This window comes from Gossypium arboreum, chromosome 12 (assembly GCF_025698485.1).
Source record: "Gossypium arboreum isolate Shixiya-1 chromosome 12, ASM2569848v2, whole genome shotgun sequence".
NCBI lineage: Eukaryota > Viridiplantae > Streptophyta > Magnoliopsida > Malvales > Malvaceae > Gossypium > Gossypium arboreum.
In genome coordinates this window covers 118167157-118187494 of record NC_069081.1, presented here as the reverse complement: position 1 = coordinate 118187494, position 20338 = coordinate 118167157, and the positions used below count along the sequence as shown (strand labels likewise).

Here is a 20338-nt window from a genome sequence, read left to right as displayed (position 1 = left end):
TTCTAAATTATTATTATTTTTGGCCAGATGAATTATTCATTACTGATATTATTGAAGATCAAGATCTTATGAGACATAACTATTTACCTCCTTAACTAAGACATTTCTTTGGTTGATGATACTTATACTATTTCTTCTTTTGTTTTTTTTTTTTTTTACACTTTTATAATTTGTTTTCACTGAGAAATCATAAATAACAAAAATATTAATCGAAATGTAGAATTTTAAGGGCGGTATGGGTACCTATTAATATATTTATAACAAAAATGTTTAAATTTTGCATTTGAGAAAATAAAATGAGAATAAATTTAAATTCACTATTTTAGAATATAATGAATTAAAATAGATCTTTACCACGATTATTACACCTACAGAAATAATAATCTAATTGAATTGATCATGAAAAATAAGGTGTTAATACAAGGATCATATTCTACTACAATATAATGCAAAGAAAATAATAAAAGTAATGAATATTGCTGCCTATTTTTAATGTATAGAAAGTAATTTTCAATTTCAATTACGACCAATTTAAAAAAAATAGGAAAAAACCCGTAACGTCGACACAGTTTTGCTGCTATCCTGCTATATATTGTAAAAGTTTTTTTTTTTTAAAACAATGAATGGAAATCAATTGGTTTCATTCATTGTTTTGAATGAATTGTAATTAAATGATATGTGATTTTGGGGCAACAATCACTTTTTAAAAAAGAATTAAAACATTAAAATACCTGGACTTCGTTTCATCACCATTAAAGCTACGGCATGCGAACGACCAGGTTCAACAGATATGATGTATACTGAAGAATTTGTTCTTGGAAGAAAAAGAATAATCTATCTCAGTGAAACCTGCAGATGCATTTCAATGGCGACAACAGTGTTATTTTTACCAAATAGCAGCCCTGTCAGGAAGAATGTAGGATGTAGGTAAAAGTAGCATTGAGACCTGTAATAGAAATTAGATTGCATTTTGCACCCTATAATAAAAAAATGAGCAAAATTAATCTTTGTACATTACATAAAAAAAATAAATTGGTCTTTTTTATTAAAAATTTTATCTATTTCTATTATTAAAAATTGACAAATAGTGACACGTGTCACGTGTAACTCATGCTGACGTAAGATCCGTTTTTAACTGTAGAAATGGATGGAATTTTTAACAGAATAATCAGTTTGCTCTTTGATTTAATATGCGGGGCCTACTTTATCTATTTTTCGAGTAGAAGATGTAAAATGCAATCTAACTCCTAATACAGGGATATCAATGGCAGTTTTACCTAGGTTGTACGGAGACATTACCTGAGGTGAAGGTATAAGGTTGTGGCAAGTTTTATCGCATGGATATGGACAATCAATCTCTTTGGTTATTTTTCTGCTAAAGTACCAATCTCCAACTGCTTCAGCAATGGTCTGTCAAAGAAAAAATGTATTATAAAGTTTTTAAAAGTATCAAATATAATGTATAATCAATTGCTTCTGGAAATTAAACATGTTAACCTTATTGTATAATAAAGATTGTCTTAATTAGTGAACCTACCTTATTGTGTATTCTTGGAGAATCAACAGCAAACCATGTGTCCTGTGACTCACTTTGGCAATGAGCAAAGCATGAATTTATAAACATCCCATCTCTTCTTGAATTTTTGTAGGATGGGTAAAGAGCCACAAGCATATCACGCCTCAAACCTAGCACAAGCTTTAAATTTTAATATTTGTGTGTGTGTTTGATTTTATCAGCATCATAAACCAACCTTGCAATACACTGATCTGGTATGCACTGCATGCTGCTGGGTCAAGCTTGCAACGATTCCAGTGTCCGTGCAAATCAGCAGATGGTGGAACCAAACTATGATGAAACTGTGGGGGAAAGAACACGATGGTTAAAGTTATGGTCATATCACACTATGTTAGAACATTGACTCGAGATTGAATAGTAGTGGGTTTATAAAACATGCTAGAGCAATGGAAATTTTACCTGGAATACATCATAAGCTGAGTTCAAGATGAAATAAGGTGTTGAGATATAGTTCAATGCGTACTGGGGAAAGAAACACTGCAGAAAAAAAGAAGTTACATACCTTGAGCTTCAAGCAAAAAAGTAAGTCGTTCTTGTATGCATTAGAGGGTGACGGAGATCATACCAGCTTTGGATTGCTGGTCGACCTCGTGCAATTTGGATTTAGATTTTGCTCTATCCCCTGTCATGTACATTTTATTGATGTGAACAATAATGGTACAGGTTCAAAACAGAATTTAACTAGGCACATTCTGTGTTAATTCACACGCGCTAATTTTCATGTATCAGGAAAAGTCTAAAAATAATGTAACACATGCAGAGAATATGGACCTATTCATACGCTATAAAATGTCAACTTGCATGTTGCCCTTTTTTTGGAATACATTTGCAGCATTAATATAAGAATACTATAAATTCCGAGTAATAGTCATTAGTTATCTTGTGTATCAATGTCCAGCAAAACACATACAACAATCACAATTTAAACCAATGATTAAAATAAGTACCTGTAAGGCAACTAGATCATGATAGAAGGACCTCATAGAATAATTCAAACTTATGTCTCGTCTGCAAATTGAAATCAAAATATGTAAACATCTGGAAATAGAATATTGTCCGTTGCAGAGAAAAATGAAACTTACTCATCCAGAAAAAATCCAGCATCGCTTAAACATTTCACACTGGCATTGCTTGGTAACATCTTTGTGAAGTTGTCACAGTGCAAAAAGGTTGCTAGACCCCCAGCAGAGCAACCTGAAAGCAAGGCCTAGAGCAGAGAAAAAGCAAAAGAAGTCAAGTATTGCTGACGTTCACTTAAAAAATATTACAATTGAACACTGCAGGTCATATTGTATGAACATTTTGTAGTAATCTTAACTTACCTTGCGTGCTCTTGACAACCCTTTAGGTAGAAGATCATGGATAATTGCTTCCCAAATTCTTTGCCCTCTGAAATAAAGCAATGACGTCTGTTCATTTCAGAAGCATATATAGGGAAAGAATCAGTAAAGAGCAATTAAAGGGTCTTTCCCAGCATATACATCTTATAAGTTGACTTTTAATGCCATAGTTTCTACAAATCCTACCATGACTTCATGATTCGTGCACTTAAATGACACTGTGAGTTTTAGATTAGTATAAATTTTAAAAAAGAAAAGTTACACTAAAGACACATAGCTAAAATGATAAATTACCCCGTTATCAAACTTGCTATCTCCTGAAAATGAGGCTCCATCACAATATCTCAGCTTCACACGGTTCCAGTTGTAAAAATCTGATTTTAACGAGTGATCAATTTAATGATTATTCCAAAGCAATCATAAAGAAAAGAAATGTCATTATAACACTTGCTTGTTCAATCTACATATCTTATTCCGTGAATCGTAAACAAGGAAGGTAAGTGAAGTTTTTTGTATTCTCCCCTAAATGCATAAAAGCTAGGTATAAATGTGGTTTCACTAAACGGATATAAAGGAGTAAAAGTATTATGAAGGCTTTTGCATTAAAAGTTAGATTGTATTTTATTTTTTCTACTAAAAAATAAGTAAATTAATCATTGTACATTAAATTAAAAAACAAATTGGTTAGTAAAAAATCCTTCCATTTGTACTATTAAAGTCTTGGGAGCCTAACCGAGTAACCAAACAATGATAAATAGCTCACCGTATGTACTTCATTATGATATACAAAGACTAATTTTTAATAGTAGAAATGGATAATTTTTTTAACAAAATGATTAGTTTGCTAAAAGATATCTTTGTAAAGGAAAAATGGTCCAACTTCAAGTAAGGAACAGCTGCTACTCCCCATTTTTCACAATTATCTCTAATGGTTGCCAGTAGGAGAAACATTCTATGAACATATATGATGCGTATGTCAAAATGAAGAGAATACAAAGAAACCAAAAGGACCAAAACCTAAACAATCCTTCTTTCTTCCCACCGATTTGATGGTTGGTCAAATTTTAGGAAGTAAGACGAAGAAAACATTCCTCAAATGGGGTCAACATGCAAGGTTATAAATGTAATTTGCAATGCACCATAAGAAAGCCCGCCAGAGAAGCCAGTGGTGCCAGCCAGGATAACATGGCCAACTGCTACTTAGCCGCAAACTATTTATTAATCGAAACGATAACATGGGCATGTCTGCATGATTGCCGGAAAATTGATTACCCTTTTCCAAACAAAAACAGTACCATTGTACCATACTAGATCTCCGGTTCAACGACAGTCTTATAATGATTGGTCAAGGAAAATAGGATCCGACTCCTTTCATCATTTCTACATTAATAATTTTAATATATTTTTATTTATGAATAAACGGTAAATATATATAAGAGTATTGGATATTTTTTTCTTTTTGGTCTTATAATGATTGACGCGTCGAATACCAATAGAAACCAACTACAATGCACGTTTCCTTTTTGTCTGTTTTTCTTTCATCCAGCTATATGAGTATGACAGACTACCAATATTACGTAAATCTAAAACATTCCCATTAATCAACCATAATTTCCTTGTTAATTTCCACTGGTATACCTGTGGTTATAATCCGAACCCATCCATTTTCATGTCTATTTTGGAGTCTGATTGGTTTAAACTCTATGTACTCTCTCTTAAAATCTCCAAAACTTTTATGAATTACGTATCGCATCACATGCAGTATATATACCCAAACGTAACAAATATGGCAATTGGGAAATAAGGTAGTGAAGTGAACCTGGATTGAGAGAGGCGTTGTTGCTTAAGATGCCAGAGAAGACTTCTAACTTGCTCATGTAACGAGTCGATCCGCGGCGAGTTTTGGCTCTTTCCAGGCACGATGATATGTCATTACACCACCCACCACCCTGATAAACAGATGATAGCATGCATGGAATAAAATTTAAAAATTCAGAGTAATTAATAATCGGACCCTACTGACCTACCGGAACTGACCAGATGGTCATCCCGATGATCTCGTGATTCATTGTCTTTCCTTAGGCTCCACGCTTGGGCCTTTTGAATAGACTCTTTATTCTTCTTTTCTTTGCAACTTTAATTTGTTTTATGGGACCATAAATAGAACAGCTCTTTTTTTGTTCATTAATAGTACAGCTTTTTTTTAACATAACTTTTTTTACAAGAAACTATTTAAATATAATATGGTAAAATATTTGGTATACTGTCTTTAGAGTTTTTAGACTCTAAAATAAGGCTAAAAGGTTGACAAGTATCACATAGGGCATGATAAAATATTTTAAATTGTACAAACACGTGATAATTTTTTAAGGCTGTTTGTGGAATTATAAATTGTTCAGTGTCAGTGTATCAAATACTAATCCTATAATATATTGATAATGAATAATATTACATCATATGACAAAAAATATGTACTAATTAGAATATAAGTTTAGGGAGGATCCACCTATATCCATGTAAAACTAAAATAGTTTTAAGTTTTCCATATATTTTGTACAATTAATATTTTAACAAACCAATCGTTATATTTTATATTTCATGCACGACAAATTTGACAAAAATTTAAATTTTCTAACTATTTGTTTTATGTAAAAAATTTCAACCATTCAATAATATATTTTAAATTGATGGGATAGAGAAAATATTATATGACTACTAAAATGTATCAAATGCAAACCTTTTTTCAAGAAAAATGCAAACCTTCTATATTTGAGTAAACTACATTAGGGATCACTTGATTATGTTTTTTTATTCACCAATTGCAAAATGGTTACTTAACTACTATTAACTTTTTTTTTGCCACCCAACTATTGAATTTTATTTTTTTTGGTTACATACTGGCAAGCGTAAAAATGTAAATTCTCAAAAATTTAAGATAGTTGGGTGACCATAAAAGATAAAATTAAATAGTTAAATAAATATTTTATAACTTTTCATAGTTTAATGACCAAAAGTAATTTACTAATATTTGGGTGACATGTTGTAAGTTTATAATAGGATCACTACTAATAGAGTTTACCTATATATTTATTATTAAGCTAAATAATCATTACTAAAAATGGAACATCTAAATTAGTATCAACATTTCTTTCTTCTTTTATCTTCTGTAACTTTTACCAGGTTAGAGGTATTTGTAACAAAATTAATTTAACGGGTTAGGCCCGCCCGACACGTCCTAGGATGACAGGATATGGACCGTGTCTAACTAGCCCAATTCAGATTTTTAAGCTTTTAGTGGAGCACAATCTATGACCAATTAAACTACAGGATTTGTTGGATTAACACAGTAACACAATCGAGTTATTCATCTAATAAATCTAATTCGTTCACTTACACAAGGTTTTCTAGTGAAATAATTAAAGAATAAATTCTTCTAAATCTATTCCTATGGTTTAATATTTAATTATATATATAAATTTTATTTTGTATAATTTTATACATAAAATTTTGCTTTGATCTAATTTTTTAAATTATTAATATAATTATTGAATCACAGTTAGAGTTTCACATGTATATATATACTAAATTAAAGTTCATATATATAATTACACATTAAATTAAATTTTATGCATAATTTTAAAATTTATCCCCGTAACATAATTATCACTGTTGTGAAATCTAAGCAATAACACAAAAAAATAATAGCAATTTATTCATTAATGGCTGCAATGCGACAATCATTTTTTTTTTCAATCAGACAGCATTACATGCAATTCATACATATCTTATTCAGATTGAAAGCGCAAAGACGAGAATAAGAGAACCAATTAGTATCAAGCAGTAGCGTTAATTCACTCGATTTGGAGCCTGAATTATTTATTTTCTATTTTTACACCTTTTTGCTAGTCTCCAATGGAATGATTTTAACTTTATCTGACAAATTCAACCTAATAGTCGGCTGCCACTCAGCCGTTCTCGCTTGTGGTCCAACGCTAAAAGATAAAGAGAAAAACACAAAAATAAAATGCACGAGACCCTAGGGTTAGCAACAGTATCAAACAAAGGTGGTATTTGCAATTTTCCAAAGCACCTAATCTTAAATCTAATCTCATATTCACGCCAATTCTCACACCAGAAACATTTTTGGTTCACCGCTGTCTTTACATAATTTTGCCGTTAAAGAATTTAAATAGCATATACGTATGCGATGGCGATGGCGATTTAGCTTTTATCATCGTATATTTTGACGAAAAAATAGTAAAGCATACCACAGCAAAGGATGAACTCAGTTATTAATTATTTAATTACCTCAAACTGTAAAATCCAGTTGTTTGATCCGGCGCCGAATCCTCTGTGAAGATGATACGCCGGCAAACTTCCATCCAAACAGACTGTCAAAAATTCACAAACCAAAACAGTTCACTGACAAATCATTAAAAGCTTACAATGGATGAAGAAGTGAAAAAAAAAACCCAAAAAAAAAAGAAGCTAATCACCGGCGCCGTGAGCGGTGGCTTTTCGAACAAGAGTCATGCCAACAAGGAGCCGCTCGCCGGAGCAAATGCAAAATGGCGCGAGGACTAGAAATAGGAGTAAACACAGCGTAATTTCTATTCGGATCTTCATCATCTTCACGTTCGTTTTGAAATTATATTCCACTTGTTCTTCTCATTGAATTAATAATAATAAAGGAAAAAAGGGGAATAGCTTGAAGAATCTTGTCCTCGCGCTTTCTTAGTGATAACGGACCCACGAAGAAAACAGATCTGTTACTAAAGCTGCGGGAATGGACAGTTGATAGCTTAAATAAGTAATGAGAGAGAGGCCATAAACCGATAAACGTACTGGAAGGTGAAAATTGACAAAATTAGCATTAAAATTTAAAAAAAAAAATTAACGCGCCATGGATTATTTGTAGTCAATATCAGGTAAAAATGTGAGAACACTGAACACACCATGTCTCCATCACAAGGAAAATAAAACTAACAAACAAACAACATTGAATTAGAGAATACTATTCTAATATTATTGGGAGGAAAGGATACAAACATCAAATATTAACCATAAAATATATAATATTTTAAAATGTTTTTGAAAGATATATTTAATTAAAGAAAATTAAATAAATGATAAAAGTTATATAATTACACAAACGGTAAAATAGGTCATAAATATTTGTACCCTTCTCAATTTTAGAATTTAATTTTATATTTTTGTTTTTAAGAGTTTAATCTCACTACTTCTCAATTTTCAAACTTAGGTTCAATTGATAACACTGATAAATTTATTTTGTTAAATCTAAGTTTATTATTACATTAATTTTTTAATTATATAGCTACTGAGTTAATATTCTTTTAATTTTAAAATGCTAAACCAAAAACATTAACAAAAATTTTAACAATGTTAACAATTAAACCTAAATTTGAAAATTTGAAAAGTACAAAATTAAATTATGAAAATAAAAATATAGGGACTAAATTCTAAATTCTAAACTTAGGAGGAGTATAGGGACTTATAGTATGTTTTAACTTTATACAAATAAATTCAATAAATATTAACTACGTTTAACATTAGCAAACGAAATATGATTTGATATCTAATCTAATACTTATATTTAAGCAAATTATTGAGTTGATATCACCTTTAATCAAGTTACTAACTTAGTTTTGAATTTATAAAAACACTCATTCTCTAATTAAAATTAATATTGTTATGATGCTACTTTTGTCTTTTCATATTTCTATAATTAAAATATTTTTGTTAACTATACTATACGTAATTAAGTTATGGTTATGTTCATGTATTCTAATTTTGTCATTTTAGTCTCTATCTCTCTATACCTTTTAAATCTAAAATTTTAGTTTTGATCAAACAGTAGATATTAAAATTTGTTATTTCCAAATTTTTATGTGGCATGTATATCATCACACGTGTAATATCATGTTAGTTTATTATTTTCACGTAATGCTTACAAAGAAATCAAATCATTTTAGTTAATGGATTTAACAACTACCGTTTAAGTTACTAATGAAATTTCAAGTCTTAAAAGTATAGAAATTAAAAACAATCAAATATGAGAAAACAAACTAAACCCATAACATACACATAGTTTAGGACTAATAGTAAAATTTGACCTAACATATTTAATTGTTACCGTTTGGGCCAATACTGAAATTGTAAATTTTAAAATATATATATATACTAAAATTGACCAAAATAAATGTTAAAATAAATGTTGAAAAATAAATATTGAAAAATTAAATGCTAAATTTAAATTATAAAATATGTTTGATGATTTATTTAAAATTAAATATTAAATATAATCATATGGTTTGCTAACATAAATAAAATAGAATAGAAGAAATAAATTTATTCTTTATTTTACCTAGAAAAACGTAAAGTATTATATATTTTCACATTTACCGTAATTAATTCCATTAGCATTATTTTTAAAATCTAGAAAAATTATTAGTGATAAAAGAAAAAAGTGATAGAACACACGAGTAGTTTGTTTTCTCTTTCCTGGTTTGTTGACGGGGACCTACTTGCCTGACCTACATTCTGATAATTGTTAATCTGTTTTGGCATTTGGGGGTTCCTCTTTGAAAATGGGAAGTCTTAAGTTTAAAGCTATTGGTTAGTTAATTGGTTAGATTGTTGGCCACTAATATCGGCTAGGTGGTTGATCTTTGTATTGAAATCCTGAAGGGTCAATCATGAATTCAAATTCCATGAAAATTAGGTATGCAGCTGTGCCTTGAAATTTCAAATTAGTTGACATTTAACTAATCCTCTTCTCCTCTTTCCAAGTAACCATTAAGTTTTTCGGTATCTAATTTATGTTAGGTACATATTAACTTATACTTGTTAAGTGTTTTAAGTTTCAACTTTGATTTAAACTTAAAAAATTGACTTAGATAGAAAAATTATATTTATTTGAAATATGAGTTGGACTCGAATTTTGAAAGTTTGTAATTTATTTTATAATATTAAAAATATATTAATTTGTATATGTTTTAATTTTTAATAAAAGAAAAATAAATAAAGATAGCATGATCTCTTTGTTTGCAGTTATTTTCGTTAGTCTACACTCTCAAAAAGTTCTAAGTTTGTTGAGTTATAATTTTTTGTTTAAGTTCTCTCACGATATAGGATGAAAAGAGTTGTTTTACGAGAGTGGTTCACACCGGATAAAGTGTGAAGAGCCGCTTGTTTAAAGGTAATTGTATGGAGTGTGAAAAACCGCTTAATTTGGTAGTCAAAGAAAAGTATAGATCTTCTTGCTTTTTCCTTGCTTGCCCTTTCATTTCCAAAATGAAGAATTTATAGATGGAAAAGGAGAATGACTTTAAATAGAATTTTATTTCATAATTTTTATTTTGTAAAGTATAATTCTGACCTTGATTTAAGGTATACATAACATTTTTGAGGGTTGATTAGTTTATTGAGTGGATCGAATGTGATTTTCTTAAAAATTAATAAATTTGAGGGGTAGGAACCACTAAATAAGATTAGATTTAATGTAATGGTTATCTCTAAAAATGTTGCAACCATGATATTACAATATTCTCTATTGAATATCTGTAAGGGCATAAATTCTTTCTCTAAAACATTTAAAATTTAAATTATAATTTAGAGAAACATGGTTGAATTAACCCTTATGTTTAACCTTGTTGCGTCAATTAGGAAAAATAAACTTTAAAATAGGGATTGGATCGATAGAGTTGTTACCAAGTATATTCAGAGCATCTAAATGAATTTGTTGATGATTTTGTGGGAAAAAAATGTTTATATTTATACAAGTAAAGGACAGAAATGATGGGGTCACTTTTCCCTTTTAATAAAGAGTGCTAACAGATCCGCATCGATCGAGGATAAGTTTCAATTGTCTGATCTGTATGCACTTGGGTGCGTGAATTTCACATGCATCGTATATTGTAGACACCTATAAGATTATAAGATTAATTCAAACATATATTTTGAACTGATTACTCAAATATTAAATTAATTTTTTAATTGTAAAACGTTATAATTGAGTTATTAAAATATTAATATTATATCGATTGAATAATGTCTTCGGTCTAATCATTAACCCTCTTAAGTGGAGGATATTCATAATATATGCATCAAATTATAAACATGTGTTGCTTACTGCATCGGTTGCTTAAGAACTGATGCATTGAAAAATAAAATGGAAATTGCTTTTTAAAATTTAATAAGATCTAAAATTGTTCGTGACTCTATGCGATAGATACACACATGCTTACTATTTGATTTATATGTTTTAAATATACTCCACATTAAATCTAAAATTGACATTTAATGTTTAAATTGACAGATAGGCTTACAAATAGTTTAACTAGAATAATATTGATGCTTTTTTATATTCTTCGTATCCATTTTACGGTTCATGTTCGGGATTCATAGCGGTCCATCCAACGATGTTGTCTCCAAGATTCAAACTTGTATCTCCGTCTAAGAATGTAATTTTTTTACTACTGCATCCAACACTGATTAATTATAATATTGTTACTTTGATAACCTAACTAGAATGCTTTCCAATCTATAAACCATTTTAAAATTTGGATAATAGTTTAAAGATATAAATGAAATTAACCCTAAATATTTATTAGATATTATTTTGAGCACTGAAATTAATGATAATAAAAAAAGTAAATTACATTATAAGTCAATTTAAAATAGCATCGTTTCTATTTTGATTATTTTAAATTTTATTTATTAATCTAGTTACTTTAATTAAGATAATTGTTTAAATTGGTTACTACTATTAAATTCTATTAATCCACTATTGAATTCTGATGTGGTACATTAGTTAATTGAATAACGATATGTGGTACTTTTTTTTTTTACTTTTGACTAAAGTTAGAATTACAAATTATAAATTATGTTTGTTTGTGCTGATAAATGTACATCCTTGCGGTCATAAATAAAACAACCAAGTCGACGGTCACATTAACACTAGCCCCATTTTGATGTTTTGTATGTCTATCTCGTTCAACTGTTCTGGCTTTTTTCTTATATTTCTTATTCCTCGCAAACATTACCCATTTGTCATATTTGTTAATTTTTGATTTCCTTTGTTGTATTACCTCCATAGCTGCAAAAGAAAAAAGTTTTCTCCAAGTTTGGGGCAGTTTTATTGTTGTGGCAAAATCATATACATAATTGAGTATATCTTTTTTGTAATACATAAATCTTGATGAATCTTAAAGTATTGTGGGATTGGAGGATGGATTTCATATGCTCCGAAATTTTGATGAATATTCATATATTCACGGAAAAAAAGGTTATGTTTTATATTTCCCAAAAATTCATTTTTAATTCATAAGTTGTTTTTACATTTTTATCTCTTACTTTAATGTATAGATAAAAATGGTAGGTTTTGGTAAACGAGATACAGAGGGAGAGGAAAAAATAATATTTTGAAATAATTATAAAGAGATATTTAAGTTTTAGTTGAAAGTTACAAAAAAAGTGTCACGTGTCGTCATTCAATTGACTAATGTTTGACATTAGCAATTTATTAATGTATTAACAGAATTTTAAACGGTAATAATTAATTTGGACAATAGTCTTAATTAAAATGACTAAATTGACACAAAAATTAAAATAACCTAAATAGGAATAATGCTATTTTAGAGTATCTTGCAATGTAATTTACCTAAAAATTGAAAATACGATATTTTTTCAAATTAACCCCTTATTAGGCTTGCAACTCAAAATTTTGAAAATTCAATATTTAGTGCGGTAAAATAATAAAAAAAGAGTTTGTTTAAAATAAAATGTCTATATAGCTAGAAAAAGTTTATAGTGTATCAAATATTAATTTATTGATAACTAAAAAGTGCAACAATAAAATATATTTGCATTTTTAATAAAATAATGATTTGAACTTTGTATACGGTTAAAAAAAAAACCAACGAATCCAGAAAGATACTTTTTATAAACAATAAAATTAATCATAATCTTCAAGCATGCCAAGGACATCTTTTTAACCAAAATCGACAAAACCTTAGCTTGTGAGGTGCCAAAAATTCAATCATTTCCTCAACTGGGTTGTTTTTGTTCATCATTGAACTTTTCTTGTTCAAGTGTCAAACAATAAGAACGTGAAATTAAAGGCATAACATCCAGCCCACTGAGACTAGAGATAGTGACTGCTTTGTTGAAACCAAGCCCGGCACGGGAGCTAGCTTCTGAAGTAAAGGTTTCGTTGCCAACTGGACCACATTTTGCACATTTCGTAGCTCCTAACTGAATTCATTATAACTAGATTAATGTACGTGAAAATAATTAGGGTAAATTATAATTAGTAATTTAATTATTAGTAATCTTTTATTATTTAATTATGAAGTTATCAATTAAAATATTAGTTTTTTTGTCACCCAATAATAAAAATTATAAAATAATTATTTAACTATTTAATTTTGTTGCCAATTGGCTAATTATGACAACTTTTAAAATTGATATAATAGCAACTTTAACCTTGAAATTTATAAATTATGTCTATTTAGTCTTGATTCTAAAAATTAGCACTCCACGTTTACACATTTTGTATTTTTATATTTTTTGCAGTTTTACTTTTGAGTTAATTTTAAAAGAATGAAAATTATTATATTAAATTTTTGATGTCTTCATTTTTTTTGTATATTTTCAATCAAATAGTTGATAAATTTTTTAACTTTTTAGGTAAAAGAGTCGTAAAAAAAAAAATTAAAATGTATAACGTGTAAATGTTAAGGGTTAGATTTTTTAGAGTTAAGCTTTACTTGGTAGTGAAAAGAAAATTTGAATGATGGAAAATTGAATGGAAAGCATGTTTTTCTTTCCATATATATGCTTTGTAGGAGTGATGGAAAAATGGAAAGAAAAAAATCTTTTATTCGTCAATTGCTAGGTATAGGTAAAAAATAGAACGAAATAAAATAAAATATTTAAAAAATGCGTAATTTTAAATTAATATGCACATTTCTCTCATTTTCTCTCCTCTCGTCATTCCAATTTGGAATTATTGATATTTATGCATTATGATGGAAAATATGACCATCTTTCCTATTTTCTTTCCTCTTACTTTTCTTTTCAACCAAGCACACTCAAAATTTATTTTATTTTCACTTTTCATTCTTTCCTCTCATCCTCCACTTTTTCATCAAACCAAACATACCCTTAAAGTTTATATCATTCTAATTTTAAAAATTACCATTGTTAACCAATTAGTGACCAAAAAAATAAAATTGAATAGTTTGATGACAATTTTGTGACTTTTCATGGTTAAATGACCAAAAAAGAAATTTACGAATAATTAGATCACCATTTTGTAACTTTTCATAATTGGATGACAAAAAATAATTTACTAATAGTTGTGTGACTACTATTATAATTTACCCAAATAATTATGCAAAAATTTTATTAAAAATAACCCAAAAAATATTGCTTCGATTGAAATAATTAAATTGAGATGAAATTTATAATGTTAAGTTCAAATCCTTGCATATATATTTTCTCGATTTTATATAAAAATAAACATATTTAAATTAATATTTATTATTTTTATTAAAATAATAATCTACTAATAATTTAACAATTCAATCCAAACTCATTTCAAAGTGAAACAGTATTCATCAGCATAAATTGTTCCTCTAAGCGGTTGTGGACTTACGTGAACTTTTTTGAAACTTCCTTTGCTGATGCATTGTAACAAAACTTGTACTATTACAAGCCCAATAAGTCTAATAAAATATGCTAACAGCGTATTAAACCATTGAATATAAAAATATAATATCACTATTATATTTATTACATTTTAGAAAATAAAATTTGAATATTTTATTAACTGCTTTTATATATGGTTAACTTATAGTATTAATTAAACATAAAGGTTGACAATTACTATTAGGATAAAAGTATTACGGAGGTTATTGTATTAGATGTTAGATTATATTTTATTTTTCTACTTAAAAATAGATAAATTAGTACCGATACATTAGATGAAAGAGTAAACTAGTCATTTTGTTAAAAATTTTAATTTGTTTCTATTGTTAAAAATTGGATCTCATATGTCAGCATAAAATGCACATGACATGCCACATGTCATTATCTGATCACTTTATCATCCACATCAAATTTTAACGGTACTAATGGATGAAATTTTTAACTGAAATGATTTATTTTCTCTTTCATCTAATGTATATGAATTAAATTTTCGAGTAAGGAGATTGATTTGGTCTCCACTCCCCAAGTTTTAGAAAATTGAAGTGGGCTATATTTTTGGGCTTTTTAGCTGCTTCCACGTATTGGGTCTGTCTCGGTAGATTTAAGAGGTCTCCGTACCCTATAACTCATGTGAACATTCTAAATTTGACGTACGAACCTTTCTCCTAGACTATGGGCCGGGTTTTGGACAATATAGTGTTAATAAAATTGGTAATATAATTTTTTACTCTCAACTTACTAATTAAATTCATTTTGAAATTTATAATTTTTATCCAACTTTGATATTTTAATTTTACAACAAATATTTTAATCCCTAAACTTGAAATATATAAGTGTTTGAATATGTATTACTTTAAGATTTTGCCACGTCATTATATGAAAATTGAAAAAATATATATAAAAATTTTCGGTGATGATGTGTATAATCTCAAAATGCCATATATAGTGTTTTAATACCCAAAACAGTGGTTGAACTAGTCATACCAGAGCTCCTGATTCATTTAGCAGTTCAACGACTAGACCAATAATAATTAAAAACATAAAAAAATAAAAAGTAGAAAAAATGCTAAAACGATTCAAACCGCTCAACATTGGTTTTGTCCTAGTTATTGATTTTGACATGTTTTGAGCAGTTTCCGATTCACTTATTTTCCATCCCTTTGTTTGGACCAATATATCAGTGATCGATCAGTTCTCAATCCAACCGGTTCGACTATTCAATCCAATCATATTCCAAAAACATTGGTCACATCATCAAATATTGTTGAAATTCAAATTTGGAGACTAAAATATATCTAGTTGTCTAGTTCAATACTAAAGTAAAAAAAAAAAAAAACCGCATGTAACAAAGTGGACAGTTTATCAAGTTCAGGAACCAAAAAGTATATTATCCCTTAATAAAAATTGAGAAAGTTGTTTTTTCTTCATTCTTTTTTGATTGAAAGATGTTCACACAATAGGGATACATATATTTATAATTTGGTGTACATGTTTAAAACAACGCTTCATGTTAATTTTAAGATGACATTTAACTCTTAAATTAATGGTTAAATTAGTTTTATGTTTCAAATATTATTTTTAAATAAATTATTTACTCCTCTTATTAAAAATTAAAATATTTAAAATTTATCTTTAGCTTTTTCATCCAAAACTATTCAAAACAAAATAAATATTCATATACTAATAAAATTAAAATTATAAAACAGTTTTTTAAAAATTAATATTTATTATTATCAAACAAAATAATTATATTCAATACTTAATTTTGTTAATATATTAAAATATTATAACATAAATTCGGAACTTATGAAATTTAATATTTAATTTTAAATACTTAAAATTTCAAGAAATTAAACACACCCTTACTTTTTAACATTCTTTTTACGAATTAATAATAAAATTTATCTTACCATAAGTTTATATTTGAATAATATAATATTAATTTAATTAAATCTAACTACTACCATAATTGATTTTAGTTTTTTTAGCCCATTTCACTACCTATTCCAAACTCATATTGTTACTAAAATTGAAAACTATAAGCGCTAAAACTAACAAAATTAGAGTATTCAGTATAGTGATTAAATTTATAATCTGCGCATAATAAGAATTAATAGTATAGTTACTAAATCTATGATTTACCCACAATATAGGGATTAATAGAAGAATTTGACTTCCTTGGTTTTATTTTAAAGCGAAATCCCAAAAGAAAATTGATTCTAATTATAAAACACGTAAAATTATGGGGGGCTTTCTGTGAATTAACTTAAAATCTCATTTCCTTCGCCTCGCACTAGGAAAAAGAGAACCTCCTTATTGATCATCATCTGAACGAAATTAAAAAAGAAAAAAAGGCCTCTCAAAATGTACAAAGTCCAAGGTAGTCCCCTCCAAAATCTCTCTCTCTTAATTTGCTTATTTTTTCTTTTTTAATTTTGCTGCTTCAGATCTTTACTCATCGCTTGTATGTAGATCAAATCTAATCTCTACTCTTTTATTGGAATAGTGCTTATGAATATATTTTATTTTTATAGCTTTTTCTTTTTGTAATATTTTACGCCCTAGATTTTTAACCCTTTTATGGAGTTCTTCCTCATGTGATATGAGCTGTGAACGTAATGAAATTTTTGCATTTCATCTCAACATTTGTTTGGTTGTTGCGATTTTGATTAGTGTGAAAATTTAAAATTTGAGGTAATTATATATAAATTTGTCGAAAAAAAGGACATGAGATGTAAATTGCTAAATTCAGCTGTTATCAGTTTGGTTTGTTTCTGGACGGAAATTTAATTCGTAGTTAAATGCGACTGCACTAAGCAATTGAGTACTTGAGTTAGTGTAATTAGAAGAATGTTGGAATTGTAATCAACCTTTTTTAGCTTTACATCTTTAAGAAAGTTATTTAGTTAAATATTTGTTCTGGGTTTAAGTTGTTTTTGGTAGAATATACCCCTTTGTGTTTTTGTTTGTATGTTGTGATTTTCTATGCAAATCAGAAGAAAGAATGTTATTAAAAAAGGATTAAATAGATGATGAGGAGACTAACTGAAGTACTCAATTGCTTAGTGCAGTCGCATCCAACTAAGGATTAAGAAGCATCCATTTGTTAGTATATCTAGGGGCTAGTTTTGCTTCACTTTTCCTTGATCTAGCTACTGATGTTTCTCCTGTTTTAATTACGTATTTTAATAGATTTTGTTTGGTGTAATCGTTTCGCAGGTTGCATGGATTTCTCAGCTAATAATTTTCATTAGAGAAGTAGTGCAACTTTGTTCTCGAGATTCATCTTGTGTTGTATTCGGTTTAGGCGCGTAAAAGACGTGCTTCAGATAATTGATCCAAGAGAGTTGTGCTCTTAGTCATGGATTCTTTGTGGAAGCTTTTGTATTTGCTTGAGCCTGCCCCACTGACTCTCATACTTACAGCAGTGGCTGTGACATTTGGATCTGCATTTCGTGCTCTGAATTATGGGAAAGAAATGGAGCGGAACCGTGACTTGTCGGAAGCATCAATTACTCTAGATCGGTCCCAAGCATTAATGATCCCAATAATGAGCTCCTGCAGCTTGCTTTTGATGTTTTACCTTTTTTCTTCTGTCTCACAACTTTTGACTGCATTCACAGCTATTGCCTCTGTTTCATCCTTATTCTTCTGTCTATCCCCTCATGTTGCCTATTTGAAATCACAACTTGGTTTGGCTGACCCATTTGTGTCTCGGTGCTGTTCAAAGTCATTTACCAGAATACAAGGCTTATTGTTATTGGCATGCATACTTATGGTTGCAGCTTGGCTTGTTTCAGGGCATTGGATTTTGAACAATTTGTTAGGTATTTCCATATGTATTGCATTTGTCAGTCATGTGCGCCTTCCAAACATCAAAATATGTGCAATGCTTCTAGTGTGCTTGTTTGTGTATGACATATTCTGGGTTTTCTTCTCTGAAAGATTTTTTGGGGCTAATGTCATGGTGTCAGTAGCAACACAACAAGCTTCAAACCCGGTTCACACGGTTGCTAATAGTTTGAGTCTTCCTGGCTTACAATTGATCACAAAAAAACTAGAATTGCCTGTAAAGATTGTTTTTCCAAGGAATTTGCTCGGTGGTGCATCCCCTGGTGGGAATTCAGCTGACTTCATGATGCTTGGTCTTGGTGATATGGTATGAAAGCCTTTCTCTTCGGTATATAAGAAAGCAGTTTTTGCAATTTTCAAAGGTTCTTATTTTATGAAATGAGCAGTCATCATTACATTTCATTTTATTTTTATTTCAGTTCTTTCTATGAACAAACATGTAGAATATGCAGAACTGTGTCTCCTATGTTTCTTGAGCAGTAATTACTCACAACTTTACTCGGTGCAGTATAACTTATCTTTTTTTGAGAAGTTTCCTGTGTTGAGAATTTTCTGTTTTTAGTTGAATTTATTTTGTTCTTCTCTTTTATCTTCCCACACTATATATCATGCAACGCACTACAATATCTGCACGTTCTTTGTTATTGGATCATCATTTATTAGTATCTTCAAGGTGCAGGCCCTTAATTTCTCATTTCAGTTTCAAGCTTGTGAAGTTTATTCTTATTGCTCCTGTTCCTAGGATGGTTGTTATTAGAAGAGCTAACAAACATGTCCTCTCAAACAATTATGGTTTGCAGATGAACACATGCAGTCTACAAGGGAGACCAGTGTTCTGTACTTATTGACCAACCATATGTTATTTGCAATTCATGCATTTATAGAGACAAGCACTCCAACATATGCATGTGACTTCTTGAGAATAACATCGTAGTATTGTTACCAGTTCCAAATTACTTTGCTGGCTAATGTCATCTTTATTTTTCAAATTGTCAAGAGTGTCTGATTGTTTTGTCTATGTTCATGTAGGCCATTCCTGCCATGCTTCTAGCATTAGTCCTCTGTTTTGATCATCGAAAGACTAGGGAAACTGTAAATCTTTTAGATTTACATTCATCGAAGGGGCACAAATACATATGGTATGCCCTTCCTGGCTATGCTGTTGGATTAGTAACTGCGCTTGCAGCCGGCATTTTGACTCACTCGCCCCAACCTGCTCTTCTTTATCTGGTATTTTGTTGGCCCTCTTTATTCCAAGCATGAGCTTTTGCAAATATGATGTAGTCATTCTGATCATTTCTATTCTCATTTCTCACTGTTTACACGATCAAAATTCGTCGAGGTTACCTAAAGCTGTAAATGAATTTTATAGTTTTTTGAGTTCATGGAATGCCTGTTGCACCTCCATATCGTTTTCAACTGACATCCTCCATCTTTTGCACGCAGGTACCTTCAACTCTGGGACCTGTGATTTTTATCTCGTGGTTAAGGAAGGATCTAGTTGAATTATGGGAAGGAACAATGCCAAATCTCAATGACAAGGCTAGACAAATAGAAGTCTGAGCCATTTCTTTCTCTGACATGAAGCCGGGCCTCAACAGGGTACATGGAACCTTTCGGTTGTATATTCCTTTTGATGTTCTGTCATTGAAAAAGTAGAGTAATATATCAACAATTCAATGTTTTACTTTATGAAATCCAACTCTGCCAATGATATATTTTCCTTAATGAAAGCCAGAAAAAAAACTTTGTGAACCATGTGAACAAGCAGATACAAGGTCAACCATTTGCTCTAAAATGCTTTATGGCCATTCATTTACGGTTAATGTAATTTTGG

The 20338-nt window shown here is 29.4% G+C and overlaps 2 protein-coding genes across 6 annotated transcripts; one reads left to right on the top strand and one right to left on the bottom strand.

Moving 5' to 3' along the window:
• Positions 1-307: 307 nt before the first annotated feature.
• On the bottom strand, positions 308-7786 carry LOC108476625 (pectin acetylesterase 9). Of its 5 annotated transcripts, XR_008275885.1 has the most exons (15): positions 7413-7786; positions 7225-7307; positions 4736-4865; positions 3211-3290; positions 2899-2985; positions 2659-2783; positions 2524-2584; positions 2142-2198; positions 1976-2053; positions 1752-1857; positions 1538-1686; positions 1300-1410; positions 947-977; positions 732-849; positions 308-368 (listed from the first exon to the last, which is right to left on the bottom strand). XR_008275885.1 is itself a non-coding variant. In XM_017778893.2 (14 exons), the coding sequence occupies exons 1-14, from the start codon at positions 7543-7545 to the stop codon at positions 782-784; spliced, it is 1299 nt and encodes a 432-aa protein (XP_017634382.1). In that variant the 5' UTR covers positions 7546-7786; the 3' UTR covers positions 308-781. The 5 variants fall into 5 exon arrangements, 3 of the variants coding, with proteins under 3 accessions (XP_017634382.1, XP_017634383.1, XP_052878823.1); XR_008275886.1 differs by lacking the exon at positions 947-977 and having other exon boundaries at positions 7413-7785; XM_017778893.2 differs by having other exon boundaries at positions 308-849.
• A 9113-nt stretch (positions 7787-16899) lies between these two features.
• Positions 16900-20256, top strand: LOC108480005 (signal peptide peptidase-like 1). The gene is made up of 4 exons (XM_017782896.2): positions 16900-17029; positions 17869-18808; positions 19531-19731; positions 19948-20256. The coding sequence occupies exons 2-4, from the start codon at positions 18011-18013 to the stop codon at positions 20062-20064; spliced, it is 1116 nt and encodes a 371-aa protein (XP_017638385.1). The 5' UTR covers positions 16900-17029; positions 17869-18010; the 3' UTR covers positions 20065-20256.
• Positions 20257-20338: the final 82 nt, after the last annotated feature.